The sequence below is a fragment of the Theobroma cacao genome, chromosome 4 (genome assembly GCF_000208745.1).
Source record: "Theobroma cacao cultivar B97-61/B2 chromosome 4, Criollo_cocoa_genome_V2, whole genome shotgun sequence".
Taxonomy (NCBI): domain Eukaryota; kingdom Viridiplantae; phylum Streptophyta; class Magnoliopsida; order Malvales; family Malvaceae; genus Theobroma; species Theobroma cacao.
In genome coordinates this window covers 3,629,822-3,649,591 of record NC_030853.1, presented here as the reverse complement: position 1 = coordinate 3,649,591, position 19,770 = coordinate 3,629,822, and the positions used below count along the sequence as shown (strand labels likewise).

Sequence of the window (19,770 nt, the reverse complement as noted above, 5' to 3'; positions counted from 1 at the left end):
AATGAATAATTAAGAAGGTATTAATATCATTTGTCATGTAGTTATTTTTTTATTTCAAAAAACACACTTATCCGAAGAAGATAAATTTTTATTTATAAATTCAAAACTCATCTCATCTTTTAGTGATGTCAGAACCCGATACTTGCACTTCCGTAAGAACAAAATTTATTACATAAAAAAGAATGATCTGATTGTATAATTTAATATCACAATTAGTAAAGTGTAAGCTGCTCCTAATTTTGTTAGCACTCACCCTGTAAGAATCTCTCCCACTTCTATTGGAGCCGGTCTGTCCCAACTTCAGACGATAACAAAAAACTTGGAACCATTCCACGACATTCCTAGCTTGCTAGCAGCTTTTCGGACCCCAAGTAGTGCTTCTTTGTCATACTGGGACTAGTCCGACGAGGCTGCCATAAAGTTCTTTCTTTCTAAGAAGAGAAATTCCGAACCTAACAAATTCCTCAGACCCTGTTGGATAGGGTTGCTCCACTTTTTTTGTATTAACCTGTTATTTCTTGTAGAACAGCAACCTCCGTGGCCAAGGTACCATGAGAGGAACTGAATAGAAACAACCAGAATCCAATTAAACTGTATTTAGCCAAGAACAGAAACCATAATACAGGCAGACAAGTCTTTGGAACTCAACCATAAGTCATAACATTGGTCTACATCAATGTGGTCAAAAGATTATTATAAGGTCAACATAAAATAACACCATTCAGAAAAAAAAAAAAAAACCAACAAATGTCTGTCCCATCCACCAGAAACTCGCCTCCTTAATAACAGTCTCTGGGACAGAATTTGCCACCCTTTCTTGGGCTATGTCGAGACATGAAAGCAGATAATAATGTAGCATGCCACTTGGTTTATCTCAAGTGGTAATGGTAAAGGTATAGTGCTCTCCCTTGTACCAAGAAAACAAAAATATCTCTAGAGACCCAACCACTTCAAGAGAGGAGTTAGATGGAAGAGTAGAATGCAAGATCAAACAAGTAAAACAATAAGTAGTTCCTCAATAGAAACACCCTCAATCCAATTTCACAGACAGCCTAAATAGGTAAAACCCAAACCAAGAGTGTCCCAGATTATTTTTGGAATCAAAAGGTGAAAGTAGCAAGAAAGAAACATTACATCTGGGCAGTACAGGCTCTCTCACACCATTTTTTACATGCCTGCTTTGAGCAGTGCTTTCTAATCAGAATCATCATAAACTTCTCCATCATCGGATACCTCATCAAATGATCTTATGTCAAGCTGGTAGCGGAGGATACCTCCAATACCACCAAACCCTCTGCAAAACTGTGACCCCTCTTGGGATTTGTTTGTAACAAACTCAAGAGAGCAACCAAAGCGCTTGTACTCATTGGCGAACCACTCAAGTAAGGGCATTTTTTCCTGAACTTCCAACTCTGCAGAGGTGGCAGGATCACGGAAATTGCTCTGGTCAGCCTCCTGCTCCTTGTTCAGGTGTTTTATGACAATTTCTCCAGTTGAACTATTTTTTAGTACATATCTATTGATGTCTAGATTTTCCCACACAATAAGGATTTCTACAGCACCCATTTCCAGAGCCTTCAATGTATCATCTACGCCAAACACATACTTTCCAGTATCCTGGCTTATCTCCTCAAAGTATTTTCCAATTAATCGCTTTTCTTGTATGAACTTTACATTTGACAGGATTTCAGCTGACAACTCAATAGCTTGATTAAAACCGTTTTCACCCCCGTAAGACACATCAACAACATTCAAAATCTTGGCTTGCAAACGAGGATCAAACATGTCAGACTGGCTCAACTCAGTCTTGAAGTCAGCTGAACCAGCCAGAATTAGTCCGGCAACATTGGGCTGACTGGTAGCAGGATTAATAAAGAACTGTGTAGCAAGTTCTGCAGTTTTTCTCACATAGTTGTGCCGTTTCTCCATTCTCAGACGAGCAAATCGCAGAGCTGACTGTCCTCCTCTTCCATGCTTCTTTGGTAGGTCAACAGTGAATTTATGAAGCACCTCTCTTGTGTTTCCACTTAACGTACCAAATAATGTGCCATTCCCATCCATGACTATAAACCCAAACTTGTCATCAGACTCTAAAAGCTCATTCAAAGCTTCAGTATGAAACTTGTTATCACAAAGGTATAATGATGCATTTATAGGTTTGAAAGGCTCAAAGTCAATTGTCACCTTCTTTTCCTTGCCATCTTCAGTAACAATTGTCCCAGTATACAGCACCAGCCCATTGGGGGGAACCTTATTATAGAGTTTCAGCCTCTGTTGAGCAGAAGTAATGGCAGCCAACACAGACTGACGGTTGACCCTGCTTTTGATGTTTGATGCAGTTCCAAATTCATCACCCAACATCTTCGTGACACGGGATATTTGATCACGAGGAGGCATGATAAGAGAAATCATGCTGGTCCCATTACCCCTGGCAGATTCCAACGCCTTGATTAGCTTTTTTATTTTCCAAATCTCGATGTTTTTATCGGTCTCGTGACCATCTGCCATCGTGCGTTGTGAAGAAGAACCCGAGACAGAGCAAGCCTACAAAGAGCAAATAGGACAAATTAGGCAGAAGATTTCAACATAGATTGACAAAAAGTAGGGTGGGTGCAGAGTTCTGTGCATATATAAGACTAAAGATGTCGTGCCGCACAAGAAAAGTAATATGCATCATGATTCATGAATGGTGTGAATGGGACATAGAGAGAATGTTCAGCATGACATCCCTAGATTAGATATACACGGAGGGGAAATAACTTCGAGGCATAATCTATTGAGTCAAAAAGGAAGGGGAAAAGCAAAAGAAACAAACAAGATGAAGCATTGGTGATACTGATATGTAGTAAAGCTGAAGCGATCAATCTGTGAACAATCCAAATTAAGTCCAGGCTTAGTTGCTTATCTCCAAATCCAATGGAATTTATTGACTTATTTATCATTTAATACTATCAAAAAATTACTACTTACCTCAATTATATTATGTCAATCCGCATCACTCAAAGTGCATATATAGAAGCAAAGATCTGCCCCATTTTAGTTTCTTTTTTTTTTTTTTCAATTCTTGATTTGTTCATTTTTGCCGTTTACTATGAACTGTAAGTATTATCCTACTACTTGTTTATGAACTATTATTATACAGAATAGCAGATCAGCTCAAGAAGAGGAAGGTATGAAGGTGGAGTAGACATGGTATTATCTTCCAGATTCCAGCAAAGCACAGATCTTTGCCTTTCCTTCCAAGTCGAGAGAGATTGAGATGAGAAGCAAATCAATGGAAAGCTCAAAAGTCGACCTTCCATCGCGGAGTAACCAAACGATTAAATACATAAACAAAACAAAAATGAAAGAAAGATTCAACAAACTCAAACAAAGATTAGATAAAGCTATATATGCAGACCATACCTCTCTCTCTCTCTCTCTGTTATTCCCGCCTGAAAAAAGCAACAAATAAAGTGGAAGCTGCCGCTCCTCCTCCTTCACCGCCGCCGCTGCCGCTAGGTTTTCCACTAACCTTTGCCTGCGCTAAACGCCAAGGCTATGGCTTCAGCTGTAGCGTACTCGTGTTTTTCTTTTACTGAAACCTTTCCGACCCCACGCCACGTTCTTCGCCGCCCTTTTTTAAATATTTATTTTTTGGTTTTTCTTACATCTTTTACGGTCATAACGGAAAATTTTTGGTTATTTTATTCATAAAAATTAATTACTTTACCTCTCATATATATTTTTAGAAGTAATTACGTCTACAGTTTCTTAATTATTAAAAAAATTCAAATAAATTCTTTTTTATTACTTTTAATTAAATCTTTATATTTTTATTTTAAATCAAATAAATTTTTATAATTAATTATTAATTAATTATTATTAATCAAAACATTATTTATCATTTTATATTATCTATTATGACATGTCAATATATCACATAACATTAACATTACATGATATAAAATTACAAGTAACAATTTACTTAATGACAATTAACCAAACATTAATCATCCAAACCTATTAAATTTAATCAAAAATTAAAATTACAAAAACTGAATTAAACACAATAAAAAGATATATATTTGTTTAAATTTTCATGAATAATTTAAAAAATATTATGCCAAACTCTATATAGTAATACCCCTTTTTATTGTAAGAAATTTCAATTTTTATTAATTTTTTCATTAATATCCTTAATTAACAGGCAATTAAATATTTATAAATTAAGATGACATAATGGTAGTCTTGTAACAATATTTAGTAGACCATGATGGAGAAAAAAGAGTGCTGTAAATAAAAAATAATTGGTATTAATTTCACCAAAAATTTAGCCATGTTGGGAAGGAAAAAAAAAAACAAAAGAAAATAGAAATCACTGACTACATTCCTTTCTTTTAAGTACATGTAATTCTCTGGCACCGAAAGGGAAGAAAAAAAGCAGTTTGTATTCTCATTTCCATCTGCTCTCCCACAAGATATTGAACAATCCTAATCTGATTCTTTCTGGTCTAACAAAATTGGGTCAATCTGCTGTACAAGAGATTCTCAGGAGTGTTACTTATATTGTGATGGCAAGTTTCTCAAATGCAACAGATGGTAATCTCCATCTCCCAGAATTGAACTGAGCTTGAAGCAAGTATGGAAGGCCTCGAGCAATATGTGTCGAAAGCTGCAGGACAGGCTGATAGCATCTACGGGTGGGAGTCAAGTCAAATTTGGGATGTTGCGGTGACCATCAGCAAACTCTCGGATGACTCGCTTCAGTACTCTTCCTCCTTTCCCTTGCATATGCCCATAATCGCTCTTTCCTCCATTGGAGCTCTTGCTCTCAAGATAATCTGCAGCAGCACCAGCAAGGGCCTTCAACCAAACTGGCACTAGCGTTTCAGCTTCTCCCAGCTTCAGATACTCAACTGGAAGAGCCTGCACCTGATTAAACTGAAGAAATTCAACAAATCTGAGATTGAATCATAACAGGCAATTCAAATTACATGACGTCTCCCCCCACAGTGGCACAACACCATCCATATAGCCAACAAAACATAGTGGGAGAACGTGTTTGCTATTCCCTCACAACACACACAGACACATATACCCAATTTTCAGCCCTAGAAGCAAAACTTAAAACAAGTGCATCATATAGCTAATGTGGTTTGTTTTGGAGTGACTGTCTATATATATATATATATATATATATATATATATATATCAGAAGAAAAGGCTAGTAAAGTCAATTCAGCATTGGCACAATGGTAAGGTTGTTTGATGTCCACCTGGAAGTCACAAAAACAACCTCCTAGCAAATGCAGGGTAACACAGCATACATCCAACCCTTCCCAGACCTTGCAATGCAGGAGCCTTGTGAACTTAGTTGTCCTTTTACCCTCGTTCATTTTAGCATTTCAATGGCATGCACATAGGAGGAGCCAAAATAAACCACTCAACATCTTATCAGGATACAATTCAAAAAGAAATGAAAAAAAAATCAAATCATAGAAAATTAAAAGGACAAAAACTGATTTCGAGTTAGTAGCTCTAGAGGGCTAAGTTACGGAATCATCCAAGTAGGATTAGCTGAAAGTGAATTGGTTAGCCGACTAAAACTGCTTTATTCAAATTGGTGAAGTTCTAAATTTGAGCCCACACTGCAATTGCATGAATGTCCATATGCATGTTAAAGAAAAGGAGGGAAAGAAAGGAGAGACCGCTGCTTGTAGCCATGAATGCAAAAAATCCCAACAAAGAATGGCCTTCCAGGTTGTTCTTTCGCTCAAACAGCAAATTGCAGCTAATTGTTGCAATATCGTTGCACACTTGTGAACCTATTAAGAAGGAAAAGCAGCATAAGCTGTCAGCTGTATCGAGTACAGATATATGTACCGTCAATTAAACATGAGATGCTTTGAGTTACCATGGAATGGGACTTGCTTCATTGCCTTTAAAATGGAGTAAATGCATATCCATAAAGTTATTAATAAATCCCTTAATTGCTATCATGTTTTTGTGATATGTTACTGAAAGAAAGTATCCAAACCAAGGTCACTGATATGTGAAGGTTGGAGCACTAAAATTCCATAAAATATGCATTTTAGCAAACCTATTCATGAGTTAATTTTCAATACCTCCTTGTCTATCACAAACATTGTTTCCATATAGTTGCCCGTAATTTTAAACACCTCCTTCCATATAGCTGCCCCCACTAATTTATTGAACACAGTGTTACATCTTAGTGAAGCTTGGATTAGAATTTGCAATACCACCACATGTCATCATACTTGCCTGCTCAACTAGCCTAACTAAACACACACTTCATCATATTTAGAACACGGTGACATGGATTTCCAATCGGACACTTAAACAATCCCTCCGAATTTATATATACCCCTTTTGACCTTCATTTGACAAGGGATGAAGAATAGCCACAATAGCGACCCAGAGCTCTCTCCAAACCCTCTCCATAAACTCACTTCTTCTCATTTGCCTTATCATATCTTACTCAATAACTTCTGTCAGTAAATAAAAGCTATCCCTCAAACTGTCATCTAACAAGTTGATGTGTTCTTGAACCGTCTCTCAACTACTCTTGTATAGATAATGCGAGCTTTAAACTTCAAACCTTTGCACCACATACTTTCTCAATATCATTGCTATTGTTTCCAAGTTCACTATGAAATGTCAGTCAATGTCCTTTAATTAAATCTAAACATAATAGGTGAATACATCACATGACATCAAAGATTTACTTCAAAGCAATGAATGGGTTTCAAATTATATACTCAAAGTCAGCACAAACATATGCAGTCATTAATCTATTTGAGATTCAAGAATACTGCATTTACCCGTGACATTGCTGAGACACCGAGTAAAGCATACACTATATTTGATACAAGTCCCTCTCCACTATGAGAAATGACATGAATTGCTGTGGCACCAAATGACCCTTCAGGAGAAAAGGTCATCGATTCCAATAATGAAGCCAGGCCAATCTCCAAGAAACCTAAAAGGCTCAAAGCAAATGATATAAATATCCTTCATCAAGTTATAACTGGAACAGATTGTAAACACATAAAAGAGAAAAACAACAATTCTCAAGAAACGGCCAGTACAAGCGCCAACTTCAAGAATAAATACAAGCAGCTATATTCACTAACATGGCTTACAATTCAGTGACCTGAATGCGTATTATGTTATGAACACACTAACATGTATTTATTTGTGTGTCTGTCGAGAATCTGAAAGTAGTTTAGTGCAGAAATAGATATATCATACTTAAACTGGAATTGCTGAAGCATGTTGATTGTTGTCAATGTTATTGCAGGGATAAAACACAGTGAACAGGCTTCATACCACAAAGTGAATATTACTTTCAACTAACATCCACCCCAATTGAAGCTCAAATATTAAAAGTCAAGGAATATTTCTGTATCTCCACTGACTCTTAGAGCAAATCAAAAGGATTTGGTTCAAATTGAGAACATAAGGTAATTTCAAAGACAAAATTAAAACTGCAAACATCAGTATTCAATTGTTTCCTTATATAATGTGGTTTCAATAATAACCAAAGTTAGGATGTCAAAGCCCACAGAGAGCATTATCATTAATGGCTCTTATCTTTGATCCACAGGCAGAAGGAAGCAAGAAGTATTAAACATATAGTGCTTACAAGACAAATATGACATAGCTGCAAGAGCTGCCCCACGATGCATAGCAGTGCAGCATATAGCTGCCTTTTGAAAAGAAATTTCTAGCAGAGGACCAGATGCAGCCAATACTTCCTGAGATTTTTATTCAACAGCAAGAAAATCATTTGAATCATTTTCCTGTAGAAGGCAAGTCCTAATAAAATATGTATAAAGTACACTGACCTTGATTTAAAAAAAACAAGAGCAAGAAAAGCATGATAAATAGTGAATAAGATGTATACTACACCTTACGAGAGCCACGAACATATGTCGATGCAAAATTTGTGTAGGCCTCCACTAGATCAGGTTCTTGGTCACATACATACGAAGAATTAAGGGCCATTACTGACGATGCTTGGGTGAACCGTTCAAATGTGCTCATGAACAAAGGACCATACTCCTCTTTGTGACCAAACTCTTCAATAACAACAGAAGCTGACAAGATTTGTTTTTGCACCCGAGTAAAAGGTTAAGAAAAAAATGCCCATTGAATGTGGCTATCTACTATACTATAAAATACAGTAAGTATGTGTGTATGTATTTAAGATGTTACCACATTATGCCATGTGCCAAATTTACCTTATATTCATGAAAAGGGAAAAGAAAAATAGCATCCATGCCACACTATCATTTGAATAACCACCAGCCAAAGACATTATGGACAAATAAGAAGACTAAATTACTACTCCATATTTTGATTTAGAACTGGAGGATAATAGTCAAGCAGATAGCATGAAGGAGAAGAAAAAAACTGAAAATAAGCAGACATGTAAAAAAATTATCCTAAGCATCTCAAACTCTTACTTTTGTTAATTCTTCAATCATGAGCTGAGATATTAATGATAATTCATAAGGATTATAATTCAGGTTAAGTATTGAGCATGTACAGTTAAATCAACAGACACAATATAGAGTTTTTATAATAAAGAAAGATGATCTTTGGAAAAAAAATACCATTATTCTTCATTGCACCAATTGCTCAAAAGTAAAACCTAAACACTTACCAGTTCGAATGTAGCATTCATGACTTTGAAATGACAGAAAGTTTGTCGACAGGCAATCTAGTATTTTGGGCAATAGCAATTCAAAGTGCTGGCCTGCACAATCAAGCAACTTCCAGTTGTACCATCATGCAATCAAAAGACTCCATGGTCCCCCAAGTAAACCCCAAAATTAGTTTATTTGACAAAAAGCAAGAAGAAAAGGAGGAAACTTTCTTCAGTACCTGAGGACTGAATCGCTAGTGAAAGAGCACGACAAGCTGCAGCAGCTAAACTACTGTTCTCCATGTGTTCTGATCTAAAAAGCTTCTCCAGCATAGGCCAGAAAACCCTAAGTACTGAAAGGATGGAATTATCAGTAGAAGGCTCACACAGGAAAGGCATGGCCAGATGACTGAAGACAATTCCTATCCTGAAAATCAGACGACCAGAGATTACACCTCAAACTCAAAAAGCCACATATTATATCTGAAGTTCCAGCAATGATAGAAATATACTTGCATAAAATTGCACCAACAAAATACCATATCTGATTCATTACTCTGAAGAGAATACCTGTGCAGTCCTCTAGTTGCAAAGCTCAAAATTTCTGTATAAGCAGCTGGATTTTGTCTCAGAGAATGTTTGTTATTATCTTCAATCTGAAAGAAAATTAAGCTGTTAATTGCAATTCAAAATTTTATAATGAAAAATAACATACTCAAGTCTGCAACAGTTTGCATAAAAAAAGCAATATAATCAAGCTGCTTCCACAATAAAATTCAGAATGACGCTAAATAATTCATAGATGGTGACATAAAGAACTAAGCAAATAAAATGTACTGACGAGCATTAATTCTCATCTGCCAACTACTCTCAGCTTTTATGTCTTCTATATCTATCCTTCCAATCAGATTGCACCTAACACCATAGAACCCCTCTCCATATCATTCAGCTAATATTACACCTAAAATCTCCTTGTAAGCTAGCTACCGACCACTACAGAACAATGCAACACCCTAAGTAAATCCAAGAGGATAGAATCCAAGGTGATTATGAAGTAATGGTTGGATTTGAACACATACAAACATCTACATCAGAAGACCAGCTAGTCATATTTTATAATGGAGAATCACTCTCCCTATTTTTCACTCGATATTATAAGGGATAGAACTATACTTTCCAGCTGTTACTCAATCTTTGCACTGAATTATTACCACGTCAAGTGCAACACTTCAAAAGGAATTCTTATCTTGTAGACAAAAGTTGTAGTCACAAACAAAACACTCAAACCTCACATATGATTGCAAAATGGCATCAAGCATGCTAGAGAGAATATCAGGCTAGAAAAAGCTTATCCAAAGACTGCAACTTTGTCTCATTGTTTTCATTCATAATACTCTCACTAGCTTTCTAATTCCCACATATATTTCAACCACAAGGGCAGGCTTAGTTGAAATGCTTAATGCAAATATAGTCTTAAGGGAGAAAGAGGAGTAGCATGACAAATGGCATTGTGATGAAAAGTTATTAATACATAGCAAATTAAAGAGATCAGGTGGCAAGAAACTAAGAAATTAACACATAGCAAGACTTTATTTCTAGTTGTCAGGTTTGACAGAAAGCAAAACAACCTGCTCTGAATAGTTATTCCAACTACACTACAAAATATACTTCACACAGGTTAATCAGGAAATGAAAGATTCAGATCAGATTCAAGAAAACCTAAACACTTTTAGAGCTTTCAGATACTACTAGGGTGATAACAGGCTTTACATTTGTTGGAGAAAGAGATAATAAATATGAAATAATGTTTTTCCTCAACTTTTCCCTTTTTTTTTTTTTTTTTTGTAGTGGTCCAAGGGATGAGATGAGTTGGTACAAGACACAAAAACATAAATAAGAAAGGGGATTCATTCAGGATAATACGCATGAAAATTTCTGACATCGTATAAGTTTAAAAAACATTTATCTTTGCCTGTAAGGTACCATTAATGGAAACGAGGTCAGTCGAACAGATGTCCTTGTTGCAAGGCAGTTTTGCTGTTGAGACACCCCAAGAGAGGAGGATCAGGGGGATTCAAACCCTGGCTTGCAGAAAGTTGTCGAGCAACAGTGTAAAATACTAGATATCTACTTTAGGCTTCAAGGGGAAGAAGTGAATGGGCTTTCCACCAAACATAGCATTCTTTAATGGTGGGAGGTCAGGCATTTTAAAAAAACAACATTTTTTCTTCGTCAATAAAACAAAAGCAACTCTAGATAGGGGAACTAGCTCAAAACAAGACCTGAACAGAAAAACTTGGCATGGATGCACTTAATAAAAGAGGATGAAAGAAATTTAGCATACGCATTCACCAAGCACCAAAGACCAATGACTTTTAAAAAATCTGAAACAGCAAAGAAGCATAAATGAAGATTTCTAAAAATCCAAAATTACTTCAAATAGAGCTTCTGTTTGCCTGTTATTGGAACAGCAGCCATGGATGACCTATGAGGGAAAGATGGCCTGTATACTACAGAGTCTCAACTCAATTCAGAAATATGACCCAGCTCTGGATGCAGCAAGTACAAACCTGAAGGAAGGATTGTCTTTAATGTCCATCCAGCTACTAGTTCCTTTCTAAGCTACATATGAGTAAAATGTGCTAGATTGGACATATCTCACCATCTGCAGTTAGCATATCCGACCAGTTTTATTTACACCCATTTCAGCTAGAGTCTAAAACATGCCATAAAGACCCAACAGTTTCTGCCTCTCTTCACTCCATCTGTAGATGATGCAAAGTTAACGAACTCACACCATCCAAATTGCAATGCCTCATGATAATTGCTACGATTGTAGTCAGAAAAAGCAACATCCATTAAAAGAAATCAAGAATTTTTTAGTTAGCTCCTTTAAAACTGTTTTCGCAAATCAATTACATTAAACATTTTAAAGCAAACTATTTGCTACAGTGAATTATGGAAAAATTTTGCATAACCCAGATAATACAAATACTAGCCTCAGGAGTGAATAGGAAAATAACCGCAGAACCATAACAATAGAGCAAGTAGCATAAAAAGTAACTGACAAGTTTCCCAATAGCTTCATAGCTAGACGATAGCAATCTAGCCAATAAGTTGTTCTGTAGCTCCTTGTTAGAAACAGAGCCAAGGACCAGACTGATTGCACTAACAACTTCTTCTTCATCTTCCAAAGGAAGACACCCCTTCTCCAAAGCCTGTGAGAAGAAATGATAAAGAAGTTAGAAAACACGATAATAACAAATAGCAACAATCTAGCTTTAATGACAAATGTTTAAGCAGCTGAAGATGTAGAAAGAGGAAAAAGAAAGCAACAAAAAGGGGAAAAAAAGAAACAAGAGTGATCAGGAAAATTGTTGGCTACCAAAAGTTCATAACGTGTTAGATCATCAGTTCTATGTATCAAATTATGTTGGCATTATCCTTATGCCAGTGGCAAACAAACATTGTTTACTTGGCTTGGATGTATGTCAAATAAATCCAGAAAACTTGACCACAATTAGATGAAGCATTAATTATTTTTCATTTTTTACCATATAAAAGAATATGAAGAAATAATTACCTCTCCTATCCACATCAAGATATCCAAATTTGACGGCTCATAAATCACAGCAGAAACATCTTCACAAAATTTACGGAGGGCAGACACACAAGCATTTGAGGACAGAGGTTCTGAAATCCCAGCAGCAAGAAATAATCTGAAAGTAGCAAATTAGCAAAACCATGATATGGTGCATCCTAGATAGATTGATGATTGCACAACAGATTGTACTTTTTCGTTCCTCTTCACAAAAAGTTTCCACAAAAGATGACAAAAGACAAAATGATCTATGTAAATACATGCAAGATTCCTACAATACATTTAATACAAAGTAAGCACCTCACTGGTAAACAATAGAAAATGGCCATCCTTACAGTGAGGGTCTAGAATTAGTTTGCAGGGCAGATATCCACTTGGAATAGGAACCAATAACATCTGCAACTGATCTGTAAACCTAGTTAAAAAGAAAAATCCTCCTGAGGAAACACCTTTTTTTTCAACAAACCCACCATTGAGAAATAATATTCATTGCAAATTAACAAAAAGTAGTGCATAAATATTTTGAAAGGCATAACTGACATACAATGCACATGAATCCCTTGAGCTCAGCAGAAGGCCTGGAAGATAAGATTGTAACCAGCTGCATAACCACCGAGAAATCAAAGGCCTGGCCCTCTTTAAGGACTACTTCAGAAACCTGCAATTGCAGGACTCCTACATTATTAAAGTTCCAAGAAAATATGAGGAAAAATAAACTTCTATATAATCAAGATGGATTCATCCAGTCACATCTCTTGTGAAACATATCATAAAACCTCTTATGAGGATTTCCACAAGAATATAACATTATGTTGACCACACATTTAGAGCTTCTTGGAAAAAGCTCGAGAAATTCGAACATTAGAACAGCAAGTACTAACGAGCATGACACAGGTGTAAGAAAAAAGAACTTACTCAACTTGATTAAATGCAAAATATGTACATAGATACACATTAGATTTGCACATGCACAGAGATTAAATATATACATCCTCCTTTTTCATTGGAGGAAGTTGGAAATGACGAATACAAATGCACCAAGAGTACAGAGAAAGAGACAAAGACTGGGACAAAGGTGTATGCTGTGCTTACCACATTTAGAGCAAACAATTTGGTTTCAACCTCTTTCCAAGGTATTGCCATATTTGTGGAAAACCAACCACCAAAAAAAAGCTGCAAAATTGGAAAACGAATAAAATGATATAAGATTAAAACAACACCATACTTTATCATGTTAGAAATTATGGACAAAAAGGTAACTGCAAAAGAGGAGAAGACAAAGGACAACATTGTTAGAACTATCAGTTATATTATATATGCTAATTGAAGAGTCCTCGTACATCAATAAGCAGGCAACATTAACAGAGGCAGAGTTATCCAAATATGTCATAGCAAAAGGGAAACAAAGGTAGATCCATGCTGATTCTTAAACTACAGTGATTATGATAGCATATTAAACTTGGACCAAAAAATAAAACAAATACTTGAACAGGCATAAAAAAAATTCAACCAACAGAATACAGGCTTCAGCTTTATCCAAGATATATCATCAACCAGAACAACTTTTAAACTAGTTGAACCATATAGACTTAAATTATACGACCGAATCAGCACCCTTTGCACAAATGTAGCAGGTCGTAGCAGCTGACATATATCTACCAAAAGTTCAACAAGATTCATCCTGAATTGGAGAAGACCATCAGGCAAGTCAAAAGTTCCACTCTCGTCATTCAATGTAGATTCATCCACCTATGAAAGACGATTTCAACATATTAGCATCAATTCTCAAATATGAATAGCATAACCAGACATGCACAAGCATGTGTCACACAAAACAAAAAATGCTAAGAAATGATATTCAAAGTAAGGATACATTAAATTGAAGCAATGTTTCAGCCTCCGCAACAACCACTAAAGTAAGCATTCATGTTGGTTACTGAGTCGTTAAAAATTCATCGTAAATGAACAAATTAGAGGCCATCAATCCAATTACTCCCCTAAGATGTGTGATAGATTTAGCAGTTAATCCATTTGGGTCCCATTTTTTCACCTATCAGAATGTAATTACTAATAGAAAGCATGAAATATTCAAGTAAGTGAAAAGTTGATAGACCAAAATATTCCCTGAAAATGTGTTAGGATAGACTCCTTCTACAAAGGCTTTCATTTTCAGGAAGATCCAAATCTTAAAAGGACGTTTAAATCATTTGGCAGCAACAGTGGCAGAATTCATAGAACCTTCTGAAGTTTCTACTGAGATTACCAAAAGCATTCATCCAAACAACCCCTAAAGGTGTCCACTTGGCACTCACTGCAAACTAAAGGAAAATTCAGCATTCAAACAGAATGCAACAATTCAAGCAAAGTCTAAATAAGAGAAAAAAAAAAAAAGACACTGATATTGCGGCGATAGCTATGAGACAACAGCTAATTTCATTCTGACAAAATGCAACCAAACCTTCCCTCCCTCGCTCCCTCCTTCCCCCTTGCAGTACTCATCTCAGACCCAAGACTAGACACCCTACATGACAGAACCTATCATTCAATTTCATGTGATTCAGTTCCTTCCACCCCTTCCCCCCTCTGGCTTCAAACAAAAAATCTGCTGTCTTAATTAAGATGCATGACCTTAATACAATTAACTGGAAAAACTGAAAATATAATTTAGTCAAACTAGTTGAGACATCTACAAGTTTGGCTCCGATTGCTTGCAAGTTTGCGCCTTGCTTTCTGCCATTATTTTTTGTTTTTTCAGTTCTTTTCTTGGGTAAAATGCAAAATCTCATTTCCCCAAAAATGAATAAATAGGACAGTGCAAACATCATAATTACACATCATAGTTACACCTATGAAGCTTTTCTTTTTTCATAGAGAGAGGAAAGAAAAAGAGGGCAGGAAAAGGGCTAGGAAATAACCTGAGCACGCAGTAAAAGAGCATCAAGTAATGCTGAGAATACAGAAAAAAACATGCCTTCGACATTTTTTTTGCTTGTACCATCAACATCAAGACCAAGTATATAGCTTGCAAGACTAGACCTGAGAAAGAAAGAAAATGTATTGAGCTTCCAAAGAAAAAAAAAATTCAACAAAAGGAAGAACATAGTATACTGCAAAATAAGCTGTTTTTCAGTGGAAGAGTTTTGAGAAGTACCAAAATTGCAAAGTTGAGTCTGCAATTTCCCAGTCTTCACATGGAAATGCCACACAGCTGACAGCATAAATGACAGGTTATATAAAATCTGGAATTAAAAGCATGCCAGGATGAAATATGACCTAAAAACACAAGGCACCAGAATAAAGACAAAGAGCCAGCAAACTATTGAGGAGAATTCATCCTAGCATGGGACCTTCAAATTGTGATCCCTTTGGCATATGACTATTCCCATTATACTTATGCAGGATCCATGACATGTTTATAAATTTTTAATACCCAGTTTCCAAATTAGTTACAACATAAAAACTAGCCAGAAGCAAATGGCTCTCAGCTCTTTTTTCCACACTTGAGTTACAACAGCAATGTAAAGGATATATATCAGAAAAATATGGGCATCAGCTTCACAGAAATATCAGAATGCAAATATGATTGGTGAATCAAAGGTTTATAGATCAATACATCACCTCAAAAGAGCATCCGCCAGCATAAGTGCCTCAGCACTTGCCTCTACAATCAAAGACGGTGCCTAGTGTGCATAAAAGTGGAAGAGGATAATAAGGAAGTGAGTGGAAGATATGCCAGCTTTAGTCTAACATCACCAACAGCAATGCCCAACACAAAAGTGTCCAAATATGCAGGAAAATGTTTCTAAATAATAATAATAATATTACTGGATGTATACTTAAAAGGGACCATGAGACCATACAAAATACTTACAGCCTGCCCAATTTCGGACATCAAACATGCGAGGCCAGCAATCACCTTCTTATCTCCACCAGTAAGAGCTGGTAGAAGAAGCATCTCTTTAAGAAAATGTACTCTGCATAGCAAAACCTGAGGCAGCCCCTATGAAAGCAAGCACAACTTTAACTTCATAAATATATATAAACAAACTAAACAATAAGGTTTTACAGACAAGTAAATCATATAACAAAATCCAAAAGTAGAGGACAGTAGCACAGGAAAAAAATAAGGTAATGAAATATACTCAGTCCCATCAAACTGCATGGCATAACATACCTCATGATGACTCACTAGTTCAACAAGAACTTCAACAGCCAGGTCAAATGAAGAGGATACCTATGGCCAGCGGAAGAATTATAAGGCATGTGCACAATAAATACTTGACTCAAAAGTCATGACACTGATAGTAAAAGGTTACCTGCAGTGAGTTGAATACAAAATTAAGTAGCGGATGTGTTGGCAATGAACCTTGGGGAATCTCTGAGAAGCACCCGGCTCGAACCTAAACGGAAAAAGAAAAGAGAGTAATGGTGAAATGGATGCCATAAAAACAGAGACTTCATCTAACAATTTCTTCTTTTTGTATGTATGTGTGTGTATAAAAGAATAGATTTTTGTAGATAACATGCAAAAGTCTGGCAGATGCAGCAACAATGATGCACTAAAAAGGAATTAACACATGCAATTAAAAACGCAAATGTGATAGGAGGGCTATGGCATGATTTCCAGAAACTATCTTACCCAACTGAGTAAGCAACGGAGAATCTTTTTGTTCCTTTCATTTAGTTGAATGCCACCTTCAAACTTATTTTCAGATTGCTGGAGCAGGAATTCAATGACCACAGGAGTATGTGAAAGAAGCTGCTTTATACGAAAATAATAACGATGATAAATGTGCAGTAAAAAATCAGCTTAGTAAAACAAAACACAAATAGAATTAGAGGAGGCGGCAAGGGAACCAAAAAAGGAACATAGTAAACCTCTTGGCCATACTGGCTTCGGTGGGATGCACTTATTTTAGAATCAGTAGTTTGGGTGTCAATAACTTCTTCTGGTAGAACAGTGAGCATCTCAAGAACAGCAGCATTCCCATCATTCTGGGTCCGCAGATTTTGTAGACTATAAAAAAGCTGCTCAATAGGTTTTCCATGCTCAACAGAACGAAGTATAAGGGCAGAGAGTGCAAGGCAAATTTGGGTTAAAAGCTGTTATCAAGAGAAAAAGAAAGCTTAGCAGTGGCAGCATCAGCAACAGCATAAATCCTACGCCTTTAGTTCATTACAGAAAAAGCCCTATAGGTTAAAAAAAGAATAAGCAGCACCTGCGGAGGGCCAGAACTGAATCTTTTGGCAGCCAGAAGAAGGGCATTAAGCAGAGCATCTTTAACTCCTAACTGCAAGTAACAGCCTTCGTTCTGGATCTGCACCAAAACACAAGAAGCAGGTTTTTATTTGATTCCTCAAAGTTCAAACAGTAGACCAGTAATAAGCAACTTGAACATTTCGAGCAAAGATGAGTCAGAGAGTGTATCAACTACAGTGAGAGCGTCCGAAATTTGCGAAAACCTGAGCATATACCTTCCGTTTGAGAATCTGAGCGGCGAAGAACTCGACTTCGAAATCGGAGAGGAAAGGCTGATGATCGGAGGTAAGGATGGAGGTGGCGACCTCCCAAGCTGCCTCGGTCTGCTGGAACTGAACCAGCCACTGATTGGCTGCGACGCGGTTGCAAGATTCTGTGTCGTGATAGAGAACATGGACCGCCTGCGCCACCTTCATTTGCAGCTCCATTTTCTCTGATTCTAATATACTTTAACCAATCATCGAAAAGCCAATGGCCCGACACCACACCACCACTCGACGCCTGTAATTCCTCTGATTCATTTCTTCATTTCCTCTTTTCAATATCAGACGGCTACCAGAGCCACAAAAATGGAGTAATATACTAAATAAATACTCTAACACCTTTTTCCTTTCTTTTTTTTTTTTTTAATTTTTACTGCTACTCCTGTTCCTACTATTTTTGCAGCACGTTTGGTTACAAAGATTGAGCCATTCAATGTGGGGCCTATTCCGAATAAAAGCCCATCCTTAGTTTGATTTAATCATTGATTATTTTTATCAAAAGATAAATCAATCTTTTATGTTTATTCTAATAATATTATTTTTAAATTAATTAGATATATTAATAATATTTTTAATGTATTTCGTTCTAGTTAATCAAACTTTGTAATAATTATCATTGATTATTTTTATCAAAAGATAAATCAATCTTTTATGTTTATTCTAATACTATGTTTTTAAACTAGTTAAATATATTAAAATATTTTTAAATGTATTTCATTCTAATTAATCAAATTTTGCAATAATTATTTTATTTTATTTTTATGAAATAACTATTTGATTTTTTTTATTTCATTTTAGGGATCAAATAATATTTAAAAATTTTTTCTAAAATAACATAAAAGTTGAAAATATTATATGATTATATTATCATATCACGTCATTATCTATTATACTATATTTGTATGTCATGTTAATATCACATGTTATAAGATAACAATTAAAGTTTTTATTAATAACAGTTAGTCAATTATTAATCATAAAAACCTATTTGATTAGAAATAAAAATATAAAATTTTAATTAAACGTCATAGAAGAATAAAAATTTATATCAAATTATTTTAAATAATTTAAAATTTTATATTTTTTAAATAAAAAAAGAGATGTCATATTCTCCTTCAGAAAAGGGATATGGGATTCCCACCTTTTATTTTTAAGGAAATGTTCACTACTTCATGATAAATGTATATTAAAAAAAAGGTAAATTACCTGTACTTATTAAATTTTGATTAAAATTATACAAAAATCAATTAATTTTCGAAATAAATATCTCGTCCTAAAAAAATATTTTTTACCGGACACGTAAGTCCAACCATTAGTCAACTGTTAGTATTTCTGTCAACTTGCTGACATGATAAGGGTAAAAAAATAATTTTACTCTTAATTAATTTTAAAAATTACTATTATATATATATATTTATTAGTTAAAAAAAAACCCTCCCAAGATGGGGAGCGCCAGTGCTCCCTTTGGAAGCTGGATTTGGGGCTCCCTAAGGGAGCACCGATCAGTGCTCCTTTCTTTTTTATATATTTTTAAAATATAATAATAATTTTTTTAATTAATAAAAAAAATATTTTAGTTTTTTCCTAATCTCATGTTTACATTTTTGAGATGAAGTGTCTATTTCGAAAACTAATGCACTCGCTTGAAATTTCGACTCAAACATTGGAGTTGAGGTATTTTACCTTAAAAAATTATTATTACAATTTTAATTATCTAAATTTGAGTTGAAAGATAATAAAAAGTAATTTTAAAAAATGTTATGGATAAGATTTGATTTAATTTGTTTGAAAATACATGTTTCAATCTAGTGAATATTTTCATTACTTTTTAATAATTTAGAAGTTCTTTCCTCTTTCCTACCATCTCAAAGTAGTTAGTAACAAAGATACCATTTTTACCTTAAAAAAAAAACAAAGATACCATTTTTTGTATGATAAGCGAAGCATCATATAATTCAATATTATATGTAAAAAATCATTATTTGATATTCAT

At 35.3% G+C, this 19,770-nt stretch overlaps 2 protein-coding genes across 4 annotated transcripts; both read right to left on the bottom strand.

Moving 5' to 3' along the window:
• On the bottom strand, positions 981 to 3,608 carry LOC18601188 (eukaryotic peptide chain release factor subunit 1-3). The gene is made up of 2 exons (XM_018119619.1): positions 3,406 to 3,608; positions 981 to 2,544 (listed from the first exon to the last, which is right to left on the bottom strand). The coding sequence occupies exon 2, from the start codon at positions 2,506 to 2,508 to the stop codon at positions 1,195 to 1,197; it is 1,314 nt and encodes a 437-aa protein (XP_017975108.1). The 5' UTR covers positions 2,509 to 2,544; positions 3,406 to 3,608; the 3' UTR covers positions 981 to 1,194.
• LOC18601186 (transportin-3) lies at positions 4,338 to 18,092 on the bottom strand. 3 transcript variants are annotated; one of them, XM_018119585.1, is made up of 24 exons: positions 17,730 to 18,092; positions 17,474 to 17,572; positions 17,133 to 17,357; positions 16,894 to 17,013; positions 16,571 to 16,654; positions 16,429 to 16,488; positions 16,126 to 16,254; positions 15,873 to 15,934; positions 15,406 to 15,462; positions 15,170 to 15,290; positions 13,869 to 14,003; positions 13,347 to 13,427; positions 12,799 to 12,912; positions 12,590 to 12,669; positions 12,237 to 12,372; positions 11,722 to 11,871; positions 9,224 to 9,309; positions 8,893 to 9,080; positions 8,672 to 8,764; positions 7,915 to 8,102; positions 7,649 to 7,760; positions 6,825 to 6,982; positions 5,691 to 5,807; positions 4,338 to 4,923 (listed from the first exon to the last, which is right to left on the bottom strand). In XM_018119585.1, exons 1-24 carry the CDS (start codon positions 17,940 to 17,942, stop codon positions 4,690 to 4,692), a joined length of 3,042 nt encoding a protein of 1,013 aa, XP_017975074.1. In that variant the 5' UTR covers positions 17,943 to 18,092; the 3' UTR covers positions 4,338 to 4,689. The 3 variants fall into 3 exon arrangements, with proteins under 3 accessions (XP_017975074.1, XP_007032101.2, XP_017975076.1); XM_007032039.2 differs by having other exon boundaries at positions 4,338 to 4,914; XM_018119587.1 differs by having other exon boundaries at positions 4,338 to 4,908.

Bases quoted from the DNA above. Each gene is read 5' to 3' on its own strand.
- LOC18601188 (XM_018119619.1), bottom strand. From the start codon at position 2,508: ATGGCAGATGGTCACGAGACCGATAAAAACATCGAGATTTGGAAAATA.
- LOC18601186 (XM_018119585.1), bottom strand. From the start codon at position 17,942: ATGGAGCTGCAAATGAAGGTGGCGCAGGCGGTCCATGTTCTCTATCAC. The intron at 13,428-13,868 runs GTGCTGATTCGG...CCAATTTTGCAG, and splicing joins CTGCTACATTTGTGCAAAGG to CTTTTTTTTGGTGGTTGGTT. The intron at 5,808-6,824 runs GTAAATGCAGTA...CCTTCTTAATAG, and splicing joins GTGTCTCAGCAATGTCACGG to GTTCACAAGTGTGCAACGAT.